The 16,622-nt window shown below is 47.8% G+C and overlaps 1 protein-coding gene across 1 annotated transcript in view; it reads right to left on the reverse strand.

Moving 5' to 3' along the window:
• The window catches only part of GAD2 (glutamate decarboxylase 2), an 88,273-nt gene that overhangs the window by 56,534 nt on the left and 15,117 nt on the right, over positions 1-16,622 (reverse strand). The window contains exon 8 of the mRNA XM_062211467.1: positions 8,817-8,896. Within this exon, the coding sequence (XP_062067451.1) occupies positions 8,817-8,896 (80 nt within the window). The remainder of the gene's footprint in view (positions 1-8,816; positions 8,897-16,622) is intronic.

Below are 16,622 nucleotides of genomic sequence, written 5' to 3' on the forward strand. Positions count from 1 at the left end.
AGCTATGGAAAGCAGCATGTGTTCCTGAAAATAATCAAAACAGAACTTCCATCCAAGGGATCTGGCAAGTTCACTTCTAGTTATCTATCCAAAACAACTAAAGCAGAGTCTCAGCGTGATCATACCTCCACGACTTGTGGACAGAGGAATGGATGAAAAAAGTGGTCCATACACACAGTGGAATTTCATTCGGCCTTAACAAGGAAGGGAATTCTGACATGTGCTACAACAACAATGAACCTTGAGGACATCAAATGCATCACTCACAAAACATCAACTGCCGTGTGATTCTGCTTATAGGAACCAGGGCCCTAAAGTAGTCAAACACATAGAGACAGCAAGTGGAAGGGTGGCTGCGTGGCCCTGGGTGGAGGAGGTAATGGGAACTCATTACTGAATGGGCACTGGATTTCAGGAAGAGTCCTGGATATGGATAGTGGCGATGACAGTACACAGTGTAAGTGGACTTAGTGCCACTGGAACATATCCGTACAAAGGGTTGACATGATAGCTTTATGGTATACATACACTTTCACAATAAAAAGAGAAGCAGGGAGGCGTGCCAGCTGCTGAATGCCAGTCCAAGCCCTGACTTCACTCACAGCCGTGTGACCTTGGCCGTGTCACCTGTGAGGTGTTACAGGCCAAATGTAGAAAGGAGAGCTGGCTGCACTGTTTAATACTGTTGTAGAGACGGAGACCCCTCATAAGCTACATCAGCACCAGGTAAATGTGAGGCAAATACACTCTTTGGTGCCATCAATTGAATGAACTAATTGCGTTGATGATGTAAAGTGCCCAGGACTCCATGTGGCACCTAAGAAACACGTAGTACTAGTCAGCTAATATGGTTTACAATCCTCCCTAATACAGGGAGCACACACACCGCTGGCCCCACCCTTGTCCAGGTCTCTGCATCCAAACCCATGGGCAGTGTGGCTCTCAGAGGGCTGCTCACTGCCCTGCTCCATCCCATAGTCCTGGACGCAGTGTCTCTGCTGCAGTACACTCCACAGCCCCACGGACCTGAAAAACGACTGGCATCCTTAACCGCCTTCAGATGCTGGCCACAGCTGAGCTCATTTCGTGAACGAGTGCAGTCACCCCAGACTTTTATGCTTCCAATTGCTTATATAAGTTATATGATAAAGCGTGGTCCTTAACAAACACAAGGAAATGAAATTTCAAGCTAGGGTGACATGCTGAGAAAAATGCTAAAATGCAGCTCTTTGTGGTATTAAAGCATCAACCAAAAGACTTATCAAGAGTTGTGGGGTTAACTTTGGAGCTAGGAAAGCCAGCAACTCATGCTCCCACGTGGATCAGGTGTCTCACATCTTGGTCAGAGTTATTTTCTGTACGGTTTTACAGTAAATTACTTGCGATTTGAATAATGTAAAGGAGTCTCTGGAGGAGAGGAGAAGGAGATGGAGAAATGAGAGTGGGAGGGGGGAAGCGGAGGGAGAGATTGATTTAATTCCTAAAAATACCCTTGAGTCCACACTAGAGAGGAGAACACAAAGACACAACAAGGTAAGAGGAGCTTCTCACTGTGACAGAAGGAAGGAACTAATGCATACTCATAGAAGGAGGGATGGCATTGGAAAACCAGTATTTTGTAACCATGTAATAATAATTCAGGCACAGTTCAGGAATGGATGCTAAAACAGTGGGTGGCCATTTATTTCAGGAGGAATGGGATAATTATACAGTCTCAAAGCATCCCTTACAAAATACTGATACTGAGAAAATGTGCGTGGTATTTACAGTGGAGAAAGCCGGCAGACCCCACAGTCACCAAATAGTCAGAGGGAACTTATTGACACCAGGACAGATCTCTGGAGAGAGCCAAGCACCACATCCCTGGAAGACCTGCCCATCACTCATATCTAACCATGAAGGAAGGTCAGACACACCCCAAACTCACTACAAAATAAACGGCTTAACATACTTTGCAAAGCTATCAATGTCAAGAAAGAAAAAGGAAGGCTAAGGAATGTTCTGGATTAAAGGGGACTGAGGAGATACAACAACGAAATGCCATGTGTGGTTCTGGACAGGAAACAGTCACAAAGGATATTATTGGGATAAGTAATGTCATTTAAGTAAGATGCGTAGATTTAATCACAGTATGGTGCTGATGTCAAATTTTCTGATGTTGATAATTGTCCCGTGGTTATGTAAGTGAATATCCTTGTTCTTAGGAAATTCACATGGATGAATCAAGGGGTTTAGGAACACGATTTCTGCAAGGCATTCTCAAATAGTTGGGACAAATGACACATAGGTAGCTAACCCATGTCATATTCATTACATCCAACAGGCTTATGGAATCATGTACATATATGGAGAGCAAGCAGAATAAAGCAAACAAACATGTCTGAATGTCCACAACAGGCAATCTGGCTGCAGGGTATATGGGAGCTCTGGATACTTATTCTTTCACATTTTCTTTATGTTTTTTTAAATTATTTAAAAAATTTAGTGTGAAAAAAAAGTTGAGCACGTTAATATCTAAGAACCTTTCCAACTCTAGGGTGTGTGGTTTGAAACCCATCGGCTGCTTTTCAGCAGAGGCCATGTCCAGGGCCTGGTCCCCTTGCCCATCGTCCCCCACTCCCTGCCCTGCTCTCCCCTCACACTCCGCGGCTGTCTCCCCATGGTTTCCTTCCAAATTTACAACCTGAGATACTTGCAGGGTTCTTGCGGGCTCCTCAGAGAAGGAGCCGACACAGGTTTAGCCAAACAAATCAAGGCTTCACGGAGGGCGGTGACACTTGTGTTGTTTGATTGCTTCTTTGTTGATGGGATTCATCTTTCCTCACCAGCAGGCCCCTCACCTTACTACGAAACAGGGCGTAAGTCCTTGTTCTTAAAACAGCAAAAACCGAAAGCCACCCTGGATTCAACACTCCCCAGCCTCTTCTTTCTACCTCCTAATAGTCATGGTTCTCTCCCTTTCCCCATCTACCTCTTACCCTAACCCTAAGCCTAACCCTAAGCCTAACCCTAAGCCTAAACCTAACCCTAAGCCTAAGCCTAAGCCTAAGCCTAAGCCTAAGCCTAACCCTAACCCTAAGCCTAAGCCTAACCCTAACCCACAGCAAACTGCTTCTGCTCTCACCCACGCATGGGTACGGTGGGAAGAATCACTGCGTTTCCAAAGCTGTGTTTATGAAATGCACGAAGTTTGTATACCTTAAGTAAATAAAAGGTTTCTGGAGAAAAAAACCTGGAAACTGCTCTGCCCAAACTCACCAGCTGCCCCCTTCTAAGTAAAGCCCAGAGGAGCCATTGGTCCTCACTTGATCTATAGGTAGCTGTATGGGTCAGCTTTTCATTTCTACAACTAAATACCTAGGAGAGGTTTTGTAGGAAGGGTAGAGGTTTATTTTGGACCACAGGTTGGGGTTCACAATCACGATCTGGTGGCCCCATTAATTCAGGCAGCTGGTGAGGCTGGAGGTGGCAGAAGGATGCCCAGGGGGCAGAAAACGAACTTCATCTTCCCTCCTAGTGGCTCCTCCTGATACAGCACCATGAGCCAACCGCAGGCTGCACCCTAGAAATTTAATCCAACCCGGTCACTTCTTACAGGCCCGCCTGCAGACACGACCAGCGGAGCAAGCATCCACAACAATCCACCAACCACTAGTCCACCAGCTGTCACCCTAAAACTTGGCGGTTTAAGTATCTGCGTGAGATTGGAAGCCAAATCCTGTTCAGCCGGTAACAGCAGCATTTCAGCTTGTCCACCACTCCTTCCTCCAGAGACAGGCTCATGCCCGCCACGGCCCCAGTTCCTGATGCCTGCACACCACCCAGTCAACAGGTCCCAGTAATCCCAGCGCCTCATCCCTGCTGTTCCCACCACGGTGCCGGGGCAGCCACCAGCTTCCAGCCTCCCGCCCCCCTTCACTCCTCTTTCAAAACAATCTAACCCGAAACTAAGGCCTTGCTCTCCAGTTCAACTCCTTTATTGATGTCTCATCTCTCCAAGGCCATTCTGGCCCATCCCCCCAGCACACCCTCTCCGTGCCTTGCACAAGCCACAATCCTGCTCACATCTGTGGTTTCCAATGCAATGAGGCATGGTCTCTGAGTTTCAACCTGGAGACACCGTAGTCCAAACAAATGAAGATTTACCAAACATTTCCCTTTCGTCCTTTTAATTGAGAACCACGTTTCACTTTGCAGGGTCGCCCGTCAGGCCCTTGCCACTGCTAAACAAGAGAGGAAACCTCATGGGATGCTCCTCCACCCGTGGCTTTGGGCTCGTCCCTGGCACAGCATGGGTTGTCTCTCCGGATGACATTTCCCTTCGCGTGCGAACCCTCTGCTAACTCTGCAGAACAAGACAGAGCCCATCACCCCAGACACCGGTAGACTAACGTGCCAAGTCGGCAGGAATCATGGCCAGAATTGAAAGAAAGCCTTAGAGAGTGGGCCCGGGTTCATGTGTTGGAAGTCTGGGTGAACTCAGCCAAAGCACGTGAAGAGAAGCAAGCATGTGTCCGCCCAGTGGGATTCTCTCATCTGCACATGGACTGTCCCCCCAATAGGGAAAATAACAACACGGCAGCCGGGGATGTTTGGATGGCTTCCAGCCAGCGTGGTGGCAACTGTGGTTGTCCAGGGCCTTCTCCTTGGCCCCTAAACCCAAACCTTTCAATTCCACTCAAATGGCTAAGGGCAGGGTCTTGGTCTGAAACCCCTCCTCTACAGGTGATGTGAACAACCAGTATGGAATTGAAGGCACCCAGGAGATATGAACACAGCTTTAAGGTTTTCTTTCCACACACATACCACTAGGACAAGAGGCTGGTAAAACTTTTTGATTGGTAACTTCCGGAGCTATATCCCATTCTGAATTAGGGCATTTATATGATACAATTCACACAGTGGTTCTACACAGAAATAACCCAAAGCAGAGAAGCTGTGGACACATCAGGACTTTCCCTGACGGATGGAAAGCTCGTTTATAGCAGTGATACCAGGGATCGGGAAACAGAATCCAGGAGACAAAATTCCGTGCTTGCTCCATTTTTAGCATCTTGCCTTTGTCAACTCATTTAATCTTCCTAACAGTCCTTGAAGCAGCTGCCATTGCTCTTTCTTTTTCTCAGCTAGAGAAACACTGGCGTGGAGAGACCTTTGCCCAAGCCGGCGCTGGAGCTCAGCCTGGAATTCCGACCGTGCCGCCCCAGCGTCGGCTTTCTAAGGCCCTGCCGTACTCTCTGACAGGGTCACGTCTCAGCTGTTACATAGTTCACAGCGCTTGCAGGAATACAGAGAAATCACTGTGCTATCCTGTCTAGTTAGGAAAAGAAACATGACCTCAAAATCCTAGACAGACAGGGGCAAAAAGCAACACCAATCTCTAGGCTTAGAAACACAGATTCAGAGGTTTAGACACCCATCAGCCGTTCCGGCATTGGTTAGGACGCCTCTCTCTGGTTGGCTACTTCTGTGTGGCCAGGACACAGGGTGACAATGTGATTTTTCAAAAACATATTTTAGGAGCTGGTGCTGTGGCACAGTGGGTTAACACCCTGGCCTGAAGCGCCAGCATCCCATGTGGACGCCAGTTCGTGACCCGGCTGCTCCACGTCCCATCCAGCTCTCTGTGAAAGAGCACTTCGCAAGCAGCTCTCTTGCGGTTTTGGCTTCTGTAACACTGCTTGCCCCACCTTTTTTTGCAATGCGGTTTTAGCTTCTGTGCACTTACTTGCCCCTGGTGTCACAAGTTCCCCTGTTGCAGACAGTTACAGAGCAAAAGTCCCCAGGTTACTGACCAAATTCCTGGAACTGAGAAATGGCAAACAATTCTTGGAGATGTAAGATTAGGGACCACAAGTGCATATTACAGCTTTTATTGTTTAAGATTACTTCTTCACTTCCTCTTTTTAGACAGCAGCAGCTTTCACTTTTAACAGCACCAATGAAATGCTAAGGATCATAGGAAAGCCGAATAGGGAATAAGAAAGTGCTTGTGTATACACCTGTTTGTACTGAATTATATAAGCTTTGTGTAAACTGGGCTGGGGGCTCTCCTTTGCCACACCCCTGTTACTGGGAAGGCTGGGAGAGTCCAAGTTCGAACTTGCAATAAACGACCCCTGCAATTTTGCTTCAACCTTGGACTCTGGTGGTCTCTGATTTTGGGGAAGTCGTTCATCGGGCACTTCATCTGCTGTGGCCTGGGAAAGCAGTAGAAGATGGCCCAAGTCCTTGGGCCCCTGCACCCGTGTGGGAGACCTGGAGGAAGCTCCTGGCTCCTGGCTTTGGATCGGCACAGCTCCGGCTGTTGTGGTCAACTGGGGAGTGAGCCATTGGATAGAAGACCTCTCTCTCTCTCTCTCTGCCTCTCCTCTCTCTGTGTAACTCTTTCAAATAAATAATTAAAATCTTTTAAAAAACCATATTTTAGTTTTTCTAATAACCTCTAAAATTGGTGAAATAATTTTTAAATTTTATTTTGAAAGGTGAGGCTGCTGATTCTGGACCCCACCGACCTCCCGTGAGTAAATGATGGTCCCTCCGTGCCTCTGTGCTGACAGCACTGCTTGTGCTGCCTGTCCTGCAATTTCTCTTTCCCCCTCTGCTTTATTTTAATTAACTAATTAATTAGAGAGGCAGCCAGACATAGAATGTGTGTGTGCACTCCCTTCTGTTGGTTCACTCCCCAAACGCTCACAATGACTGGGGCTGCGGTAGGCCAAAGCTGGGAGCTGGGAACTCAACCTGGGTCTTCCCAGTGGGTGCCAGGGCCCCAAGTACTTGAGCCAGCACCACTGCCTCCCAGGGGGTGCCTTAGCAGGAAGCTGGGGTCGGGGGAGGAGCCAGGCAGTGAGCCCAGGCCCTCTGTTGCGGGGTGTGGAGCTCTGACCCTGTCTTAACCTCTAGGCCAAATGCCTGTTGCCTGCTTGCTCTCTGCTCTTCCTCTTTCCAGGCCTGCACGTTTCTGACCTCAGGAAGGCGGTTGTCTGCACACCAGCCTTTTGGTCCCCCAAGTCCATGGTTGGCTGGCTTGGTGGATCCATCCAAGCCTACTTCCCTGTCAGGCCTGATTTTCAGAATGGAGCAGGCAACCCTGTTGCCTTAAGAGTGGGGTCGTGCCCTCTCTGTTGGTCCCCCAGGTCTCATTGCTGATCCAGCCTAACGGCCAGGGATTCCCTTCCTTTCCTTGCTTTCTGCAGGGTGTTTCCTTCACGTCCTACTTGGAGAAAATACCTTCTTGTTTCTAGATCTATTGAGGTCAAAAGCTAAGTTTAGCACCCCCACCCCAAGAGGAAAAATTAATTTTTTTTTTTAATCATGAAAGTAATTATTAAAACTTTATTGCAAATAGTTAGAAGAAATTGGGCAACATGGCAAGGTGTAAACAAGCAGTGATCCTGTTTAACTAGTCCAGGGGATGAACACAGGTTTGATTCCATTGGGCATTCACAGCTTTCCAAGTGCCACACAGCCAACTGTGTCTGCCATGGCTGTCCCCTCCCCCCTCCCTGCGGTCAGGCCCGCCTCTCCAGCCTGCTCCTTCCTCCGTCCTGTGGCTTTGCTTGTGGGATCTAATGCTCGATTTTCCCCCTGCCTTGCCCTCTAATGATCCAACTCTAACTTGAAAACCCCAGGTCAAGCCCCACCTGCAGGCTGGATTCTCCACACCTTCCCCACACACAAAACGTGCCGTGTCTCACAGTCCAACCACTTAACCATCCTCTGAGCTGCTGCTGCACAGTCCCACCTGGAGTCCACACTGCCAGGGAGCTGGAATTCTGCCCTCCACTTTCTCAGAGCCTACTCACACAGTCGTGACGCATCTGGCTAATAACGACACGCTATTTCAATAAAAAATTAGATCATCCATCCATGCTAATTAAATAAATAATTAAGGGGCTTCCTTTTAATGTAGTGAAAGATCTCAGTCAATCCTTAAAGACTGACCCTAGGACCACAGTTTGCATGGATAGTCTGAAAATAATTTAAATCTCTTCCCCCAAATATTCCCTGATCCCAGAGATGCTAAGAAATTCGAACGCCAATGAAGGCAGGGACTTCCTCAGAGAGAACTCTGGTTCTAGCACCAAGTTGCTGGGGTCCTGGGGCATTATTTATTCCCTCCTTACTAAACTCTCCACTTTCTGTAATCACTCCATCAAATTTACACAATCTGAGATGCCTGCAGGGATGACACCCCGTAAACCAGAGCTCAACTGGCCTGGCGTTGCTCAAGTGCCCAGGTGATGGCTGCCCCTCAGCACTGTCTTGGTGCAGAACACTTTGATTGATTGGACCAAAATTTGGATTCAGCCGAGGGCTATGAAAGTCTCCATGGCATCAGGAAACAGTGTCTGAGGCCTCCAAGCAGGAGTTCATGTTAAGTAGAAACAGCAGGGGCAGGAGTCCAGCCTAGTGGTCAAGATGCTCACAGCCCACATCCGAATACCTGGCTTGGATGCCTAACTCTGACTCCTGCTTCCTGCTATGTGGGCCCTGGGAGGCAGTAGTGATGGTCCAAGTAATTGGATTCCTCTGCCCAAGGGGGAGACCTGGATTGAGCTCTTAGTTCGTGGGTTCAACTGGCCCAGCCCCAATTGACATTTGGGGAGTAAACTGTCAGATGGGAGTTCTCTCTCTACCTCTCAAAAATTAAGCAAACAAAAAAGTATCAGTTAAATAAAAAAGAGAAAAAGAAAGAAAGAGCCAACGGCAGCGACTGGGATGGAGGCACAATCGTATCCTGTTTTCAGACCCACAGGTGTTAGTGTGGATTTGTAAGCTGCTAACCCACAGCAATGCAGATTCGTGCTCACCTCTCATCGCATTTGATCAGAATCACGCTGTCTGTTCCAATCCCTAAGGCTGCAGCTCCCTTCTTCAGAGAAAAATGACTCTGTTGAAAAAAAAAAGAGCATATTTTTAATTAGTTCCAGACAAAGAAAAGATCCATTCCACCCGCAGGTTTTATTTTTTCCCTAGTTCTGCTTCCAAAGCCCGCTGATGGCATCCTTCACTTAATGCTTTTTAGAAGCACTGTGGTAAATACATGCGACCTCCAGTGGACATTCCAGTGGCCATAAGTGCAGTCACACTGTTGTGCAACGGTCACCACCATCCATCTGGACAACTCCTGTTCCTTGTGCAACACGGAAACTCCGCACCCACTAACGAAGGTCTCATTCTCCTCCCCCACAGTCCCGGTAACCCCGTTCTGCTTCTGTCTCTACATTTCCGGCTGCTCTTGGTTCCTCATATGGGTGGAATCACACAGCATTTGTCTGTGACTGGCTTATTTTCTTAGCCATGTTTCAGCAGGTGTCAGAAACCGCCTTCCGCTATAAGGTTGCATAATATTCCACCAGGTAGCCCAGACCTGGCTTTTCCATCCATCTCTCCATGAACACGTGGGTTGAATCTACCTTTTGGTGACTGTCAATAAGACTGTTATGAACATGGGGTACAATTACTCCTTCAAGACTGTGCTGTCAAATGTGTTGGGAAGAGATCTAAACGTGAGCTTGCTGGAGCAAATACTTGATAATTCTCCTTTTTAATATTTTGAGGAACTGCCATAACTTCTTTCCATAACTGCTATTTTCCCTTCCCACCAGCAGTGAGGCCCAAGGGTTCCAGTTTCTCTACATGCTCACTAACACTCATTATTATTTTTATGGGCATGAGGCCGTATCACATTGTGACATTGATTTGCATTTCTCTAATGATAAATACCTCTTGGCCATTGGCACATATATTTGGACAAATGTGTATTCAAGTCCTTTGCCTATTTTGAAAGTGTTTTGTTGTTGTTGTTGTTATTGTTATTATCATTGTTGAATTATTTGGGCTTCTTGAGATAATAAGATGCTGAAAATAATAAATGAACCTGAAACCTCAGTACATAGTAACTCCAAGCCAATTTTACATACAGGGGTCTTCAAAAATTCATGGAAAATACCTATTATAAAACTCCTGGTACAGGCCAGGCTTAGGATGTAGTACTGGCTGGGGCAGAACAGCCTCTGTGTGTGTGTATGGGTGTGTGTTTGCGTGTGCGCGCGTGTGTGTGTGGTGGGAAGTCGGGGAGGCAGAAGCACAGGCTATGGCCACAGCCCCTGCCTGATCTTTGTGTTTTTGGTTATTGACTCCAGGTAGGGCTCCAACCCTCAGTGGCTGTAATCATCACGCCATTTGGAAAGCTGAGAGAGGCTAACCCCAGGACTGCACGTGCCCATCTGTACCTCTTCATTAACTACAGACCATTAAACCACCCAAAAGGAACACAGCTTCCTGAGCTGACATCTCTAAAGAGCTGCTGCCTGGACTTTTACATGACGGTTCCAAAGAGTGTCCCCTCCGAAGGCCACCTTTGGCTCATCTAAGTTCTCAAACCAGCCACACAGGAACTCTTAACAGGCGTATTTTTAGGGAGTATGTCTACCAAGTAGGAAGAGATCACATTTATAACAGCAGCAAATAATGCTTACCCATAAAGAAGACACCAAATAGTGGAGCTTGAAAAGCCCAGCATAATGAGATGTATCGAGAAAAGGCCATGAGCCTCATTTTTACACCCGCGGGATGACAAGGTGGACAGTCGTTACCAAGATACCCAGGAACTGGGAGAGGAAGCTGAACTGGGTCTGAGTGTGGAAAGATGCACATTTCCCCCACCAAATTAAAAAAAAAAAGTTTTGTATTTATTGGAACATTAAGCCTTTGACTATAAAGTAAATTAAAAAGATATTATTGTAAAAAAGTTATAAAATGGGGGCTGGCATTGTGGAGCAGGAGATTAAGCCACTGCCTGTGATCCCAGCATCCCATATGGGTACCTGTTAGAGTGCCGGCTCCTCCACTTCTGACCTAGCACCCTGCTAATGGCCTGGGAAAGCGGCAGAAATGGACCAATGGACCCAAGTGGCAGACCTGGAAGAAGCTCCTGGCTCCTGGCTTTGACCTGGACCAGCCCTGGCAGTTAAAGCCACTTGGGGAGTGAATCAGTGGATGGAAGATCTTGTTCTCTCTGTCTCTCCTTTCCTCTGTAACTCTGCCTTTCAAATAAATAAATAAATAAATCTTTAAGAAGAAATTTGAAAAGGAAGGGAGGTACGATTGTATTCTTATATCTATGAATTGCGTTAACCCTGTTCTCTTTGTATTGATTTTAAAAATGTAAATAAAACAAAGTGTTCTCTTTTTCATGTCTGGCAGCGCCCAGGGTGACCCTGAAGAGAAGGCGCCCCTCAAAGCTCAAAGCCAGGAAGGCACAGAACAGGGCAGCCAGCTGCCCTCACTGAGCCCGCATGAGCTATGCAAATCCTGCCCCTTGGTGATTCAGCTTAGAGCAGCAAACTGCGAAATGGCAAATTGGGGCTAAGAAAGAGATCGGGTGCACCTGGTCCAAGAGAGGACACATTCTTGTCCGGATTTAATGAGAAAGAATAGGGATTCTTAAATGAGGAACAATTACCCAGGCTACCTGATCACTCTACCCAATGCCTCCCATTGAAAGCAAAACACAAACCCAGATAGAAAGCTTAAAGATGGGGAACAAAGGTGAGATGAGGCATGCAGAAGAAAATTAGAGAGTGAACATTGAAGCTGCTTATACATTCAGGAGAGGGAGCAGGAGAATAGCAAAAATGATAACCACAAGTCAAGGGGGAGCCACGGAGAGGAAGGATATTGAGAAACATTCCCTAAGGAGGAAGAAACAGGAGGCCAGCTTAAATGGGCTCTCTCTCTCTCTGTGCTGGGGAGACACTGTGGAGGATCATTTTACCACTTGGCACCAGAGTAAGAGAACCACTTGTTGATGAACCAGAGACGAGGAATACCCCGGAAGCTTGGAAGCCTGGCAAGCAGGTGTCTCAGAACTCAGAGCCGGTTTGGCTACGAGCAGAGGGCATTAGCAACGTGTGGCAGGCATGGGCTTCCTATCTCAAGGGCCGTGCCAAGGCCGGGACAGGGACAGATTGCTCTGGGTGGCTCAGAAGGCAAAGCCATGAACAAAAATTGGAAGCCACAAGAATTCCCCAATGTAATCAAGGCTCTTGGCAATCTGTCATTTGTCCATATAATGAATGAGGAATGAGTGGATGGGCACATCTCTCTCCCTGTCTCCGATTTGGGAAAACTAACAAGGGACCCTTGACAAAATCTAGTGCTTATTTAAGACCAAATAGTATTTCCATTGAGAATAACAGGAGGTTTTGTAGAGAATGGATTTAAAAGCTAAGTTCGCATTGCAAAAGAATCTGAAACCCACATACAAAGGATCTTCGAAAAGTTCCTGGGGAGAGGCGTTTGGCACAGTGGTTAAGTTGCGGTTTGGGACAGCTGCATCCCATTTTACTGTGCCTGGGTTCAAGTTCCATTTCTGCTTCTGATCCAGCTACCTGCTAAAGCACAGTGATGATGACTCAAGTATTTGATACCTGACACTCATGTGGGAGACTCACAAGGAACTCCTGGCTCCTAGATTCATCCTGGCCCAGCCTTGGCTGATGTGGGCATTTGGAAACTGAACCAGTGGATGGAAGATCGATCTGTGTGTGTGTGCGTGTGTGTTTCAAATAAACAATTTTAAAAACTTTTGAAGTTTATGGAAATCCTATAATGAACAAAGTGTTAGGTAGGAAGTTAGCAATTAGCCTATGTGTGTGCAAGGCCCTGAGGAAAACAAGTTTCTTTGGTCCCTTCCCTTCCCACATGGGTTTGCCTCCTCTGAACCCTCCTATTTGCAGGAAATAGCAGCTCCAGCTGCCATGGGAAGGCTGACACCCCTCTTCTTGCTTCTGGTCACCCACAGGCCTGGAAGAACATGCTGTTTTCTACAATGTCTGATTCATGTCCATGCTCTGTGAGACCGCCTCATTGATTTCTAAGGATGGAGATTTGCAGGGCAGGGGCCCGCGGGCGCTGGTTTGTGCGGCTCTGTGTGATTCCAAGGTGACTGGCCTCCCTCTGCACACCACCTCCATCCTAGCAGTTTAAAGTCACCCCACTGTGGCTAAGCACATGTGGAAAGACAGGAAAGGTGGAGGGCAGGATTCCGTTTCCCAGGAAGAGAGATCCAAGGATGGTGTTTGGTGACAAAGGCGAACCTCGGTACTGAGCATGTACCCAGTCCTTGGGAGCACTCAATGGACAACAATTATTTACATGACCGGGGGATCCTGAGCAGAATGAATGAGAATGGGCAAAGGGATGAAGCACCCTGAAGGCTGCGTGTGACACCTGCTTAGAAGACAGATTGAGGAGAGTTCCTTTCTTGTTCCGAGTCATTGCTGAGTCGCAATGATAAACCCCTCTTTTGGCAGAATTGGTGGGAGAAGTGTAGACATTGTGTGTGAAGTGTCTATGGACCACCTGGCACTCACAGGTGCCCACACAGGTGTACCCCTTCTGATTCTCCCCTCCTCCTGCCTATATGATACCATCTGCAGGGCGTGTCTCCATCTCTAGTCAGTTCCAAAGCTTGTAGACTTTATCTACCAATCTGATGAAAATAAGTCTGTCCTGGGGAGGGTGTTATGACACAGCAGGCTAAGCTGATGCTTGGGACATCTGCATCACATATTGGAGTGTCTGGGGTCAAGTCCAGCTCCTTTGTTTCCAATTAAGATCTGCTAATTCACCTGGGAGGCAGCGGATAATGACCCAAGTAATCCCCACCACAACCTTGGGAGACTTGGATGTAGCTCCTAGCTCTAGGCTTCAGCATGGCTCAGCCCCAACTGTTGCAGGCTTCTTGGGGAGTGAGCCAAAAGATGGATGATCTATCACTCTCTCTCATTCTGCCTTTGAAATAATTAAATAAGGAAATCTTATTTTTTAAAAAAGTCTATCCAGTCTCTTCATGCCTGGCATCCTGCAGGGTAAATTTCTGTGAATGAGAGCCACTTTTTCCCAAGCTACCCACGCCACTGTGTTTTGTTCTTAAAGCAGATTTGATTTTGGAATTGAAACACTTTCAAATAATGATCTGTTAAAAGCACCTTTCTAAAGCAACTATGACACACAGGGCTAGACCGGGCAGGGCCTTGGCAGGACACGGGGTGTGTGGACAGAAGCTGGGCTTGGTGGGAGGCGGGAGTGAGTGAGCTAGGGTGATCTGCCTCAAACGTCCCTCTGTCTCATCACGAGGGGTACTTTTCCTAGATGAGATTATGCGGTTCCCAGAAGCTATTTCTGGAAGAGCTTGTCTCGCTGGAGGCAAGAGGAGAATTTGGAATTAGGCTCAGGGTTTAGGCGTTCAAAGGATTCAGAGCCCAAAGGATTCAGAGATGTGAATGACTGGGCTGGGGTCATGGCTTTCCTGTAAGCTTACTTTCAAGAAAGGACCTAAAACTCTAAGTCTTTCTTTTCTTTTGTTTTTTAGTATCTATTTATTATTTGAAAGGCAGAGAGAGAGAGAGAGACAGAGAGACAGAGAGAGAGGGAGAGAGACAGAGAGACACACAGAGAGAGAGATCTTCCATCCACTGGTTCACTCCTCAAATGGCTGCAATGGCTGGGTCTGGGCCAGGCCAAAGATGGGAGCCAGGAACTCCATCTGGGTCTATCACATGGGTGGCAGGGGCCCAAATACTTTGGCCATCACCTGCTGCCTTCCAAGGCACAATAGCAGGGAGCTGGATTGGAAGTAGAGCAGCCAGGACTAGAACTGGTGATCCTATATGGGATGCCAGCCATGACATTGGCTCCTTTGCCAAGTCATTCTACCACTGAAGAACTGGGGAAGGTGGTGATATTTGAGCACAGGATGAGTGCTGAACCCAGTGATCTTAAAGCTCTCTTCCAATTCTGAGATCCTGCGATTCCATATTGGGTGGGGGGATATTCTTCAGATTCTTTACGTGGGTTAAATGCCATCTAATTTCAACCCCGGGACTTATGTACTTCTAATGCTCTTCACTGCACTCCTGGTTCAATTAATTCAGTCCTATTCGATTTTACAAGAGAGACCAATTGACTTGACCAAACATAAAAAAATTAATGGCTGACTCTTCTTATAGCTAGGGAAAGTTCTAGTCTGGCTTGGTGGCCAGAAAAGCAGCAAACGGTTTGGGTGAAAGAGAGCAAAGATTCAAACAGAAAGCAAAAGTTGGCTCCTCCCTTGCTAAGCGTGTGGTGGGCTGTGGAGGATGACAGAGAGGGTCTAAGTCACTTCCATCACTGTGGCTCTCCACGTGCCAAGTTCCAAACCGAGCTGTCAGCACACAAGAAAGGACAGGAGATCGACCTGGTTCAGGCCATCAAGAAGTTACATTCGCACTGGAGTAACCAACCCGGGGAAAATGGGATTTGTGAAAAATGCTGCCTGGGGCTGGTGCTGTGGCGTAGTGGGTTAAGCTTCTGCCTATGGTGCCGGCAATCCCATATGGACATCAGTTTGTGTCCCAGCTGCTCCTCTTCCCATCAAGCTCTTTGCTATGGCCTGGGAAAGCAGTGGAGGATGGCACCAGTGCTTGGACCCCTGCACCCAAGTGGGAGACCTGGAGGAAGCTCCTGGCTCCTAGCTTTAGATCAGCATGGCTCTGGCCACTGGGGAGTGAACCAGTGTATGGAAGACCTTTCTCTCTGTCTTTCCCATTCTCTGTCTATAATTCTACCTCTCAAATAAATAAGTAAATCTTAAAAAAAGAAAAATGCAGCCAGTGAACGTAGAATAGACCGGCTGAGAGCAGTCATCCGGTCCTGTAACTGAAGGAGCAGAGCCTGGCTTGGAGGAGAAACTGAGGCCGTAGACCTGGCTCTGCCATTGAGTGGCTGTGAAATCTCGAGTGAAACATCCCTACTTCTGGGCTTGGCTTCGTCATCTATGGCACTGGTGTTTAAAGTTATCTGACAGGTAGGTGGCACCTCCTAGGTCCCAGGTACTGAGGTGAATACCCTACAAGGCTCTCAAAGTCACGGGCTTTGGAAATCTCTCAAAGACAGCACCAGAAGCAGCTTCTGCCCCTGCCCCTGCTGCCACGGGCTTCCCCTCTCCTCATGGATCCAGGCAGAAGCTCTTCCTCCAGTCCCTTTCCTGTGGGTCAAGGAACGACAAAGGAAACAATGCAAGGACTGAAATGGTTCAGCCTGGAGAAAGGCTTCTGAGAAGTGATTGGCTGTGTCTCCAGCTTGTGGAGGTCTGTTTGTGGTGCTGGTGGAGGGGAAGGACTGTGAAATCCCAACAGGCCAGGGGAATACACAGACCCACTTGACACCAGAAGGACCCACACTCAACGGTGAGTTGAATACAACAGCCTACGTCTAGATGGAGTGCAGAAGGAACTGGAGACAGGGGTTCTGTCACCTCTGAACCTGGACCTTCATTTTTTTTTTTTTTTTTTTTTGACAGGCAGAGTGGATAATGAGAGAGAGAGACAGAGAGAAAGGTCTTCCTTTTTGCCGCTGGTTCACCCTCCAATGGCCATTGCAGCTGGCGCATCTTGCTGATCCGAAGCCAGGAGCCAGGTGCTTCTCCTGGTCTCCCATGCGGGTGCAGGGCCCAAGGACCTGGGCCATCCTCCACTGCCTTCCCGGGCCATAGCAGAGAGCTGGCCTGGAAGAGGGGCAACCGGGATAGAATCCGGCGCCCCAACCGGGACTAGAACCCGGTGTGCCGG

The sequence above is a fragment of the Lepus europaeus genome, chromosome 14 (assembly GCF_033115175.1).
Source record: "Lepus europaeus isolate LE1 chromosome 14, mLepTim1.pri, whole genome shotgun sequence".
In the NCBI taxonomy this organism is placed as follows: Eukaryota; Metazoa; Chordata; class Mammalia; order Lagomorpha; family Leporidae; genus Lepus; species Lepus europaeus.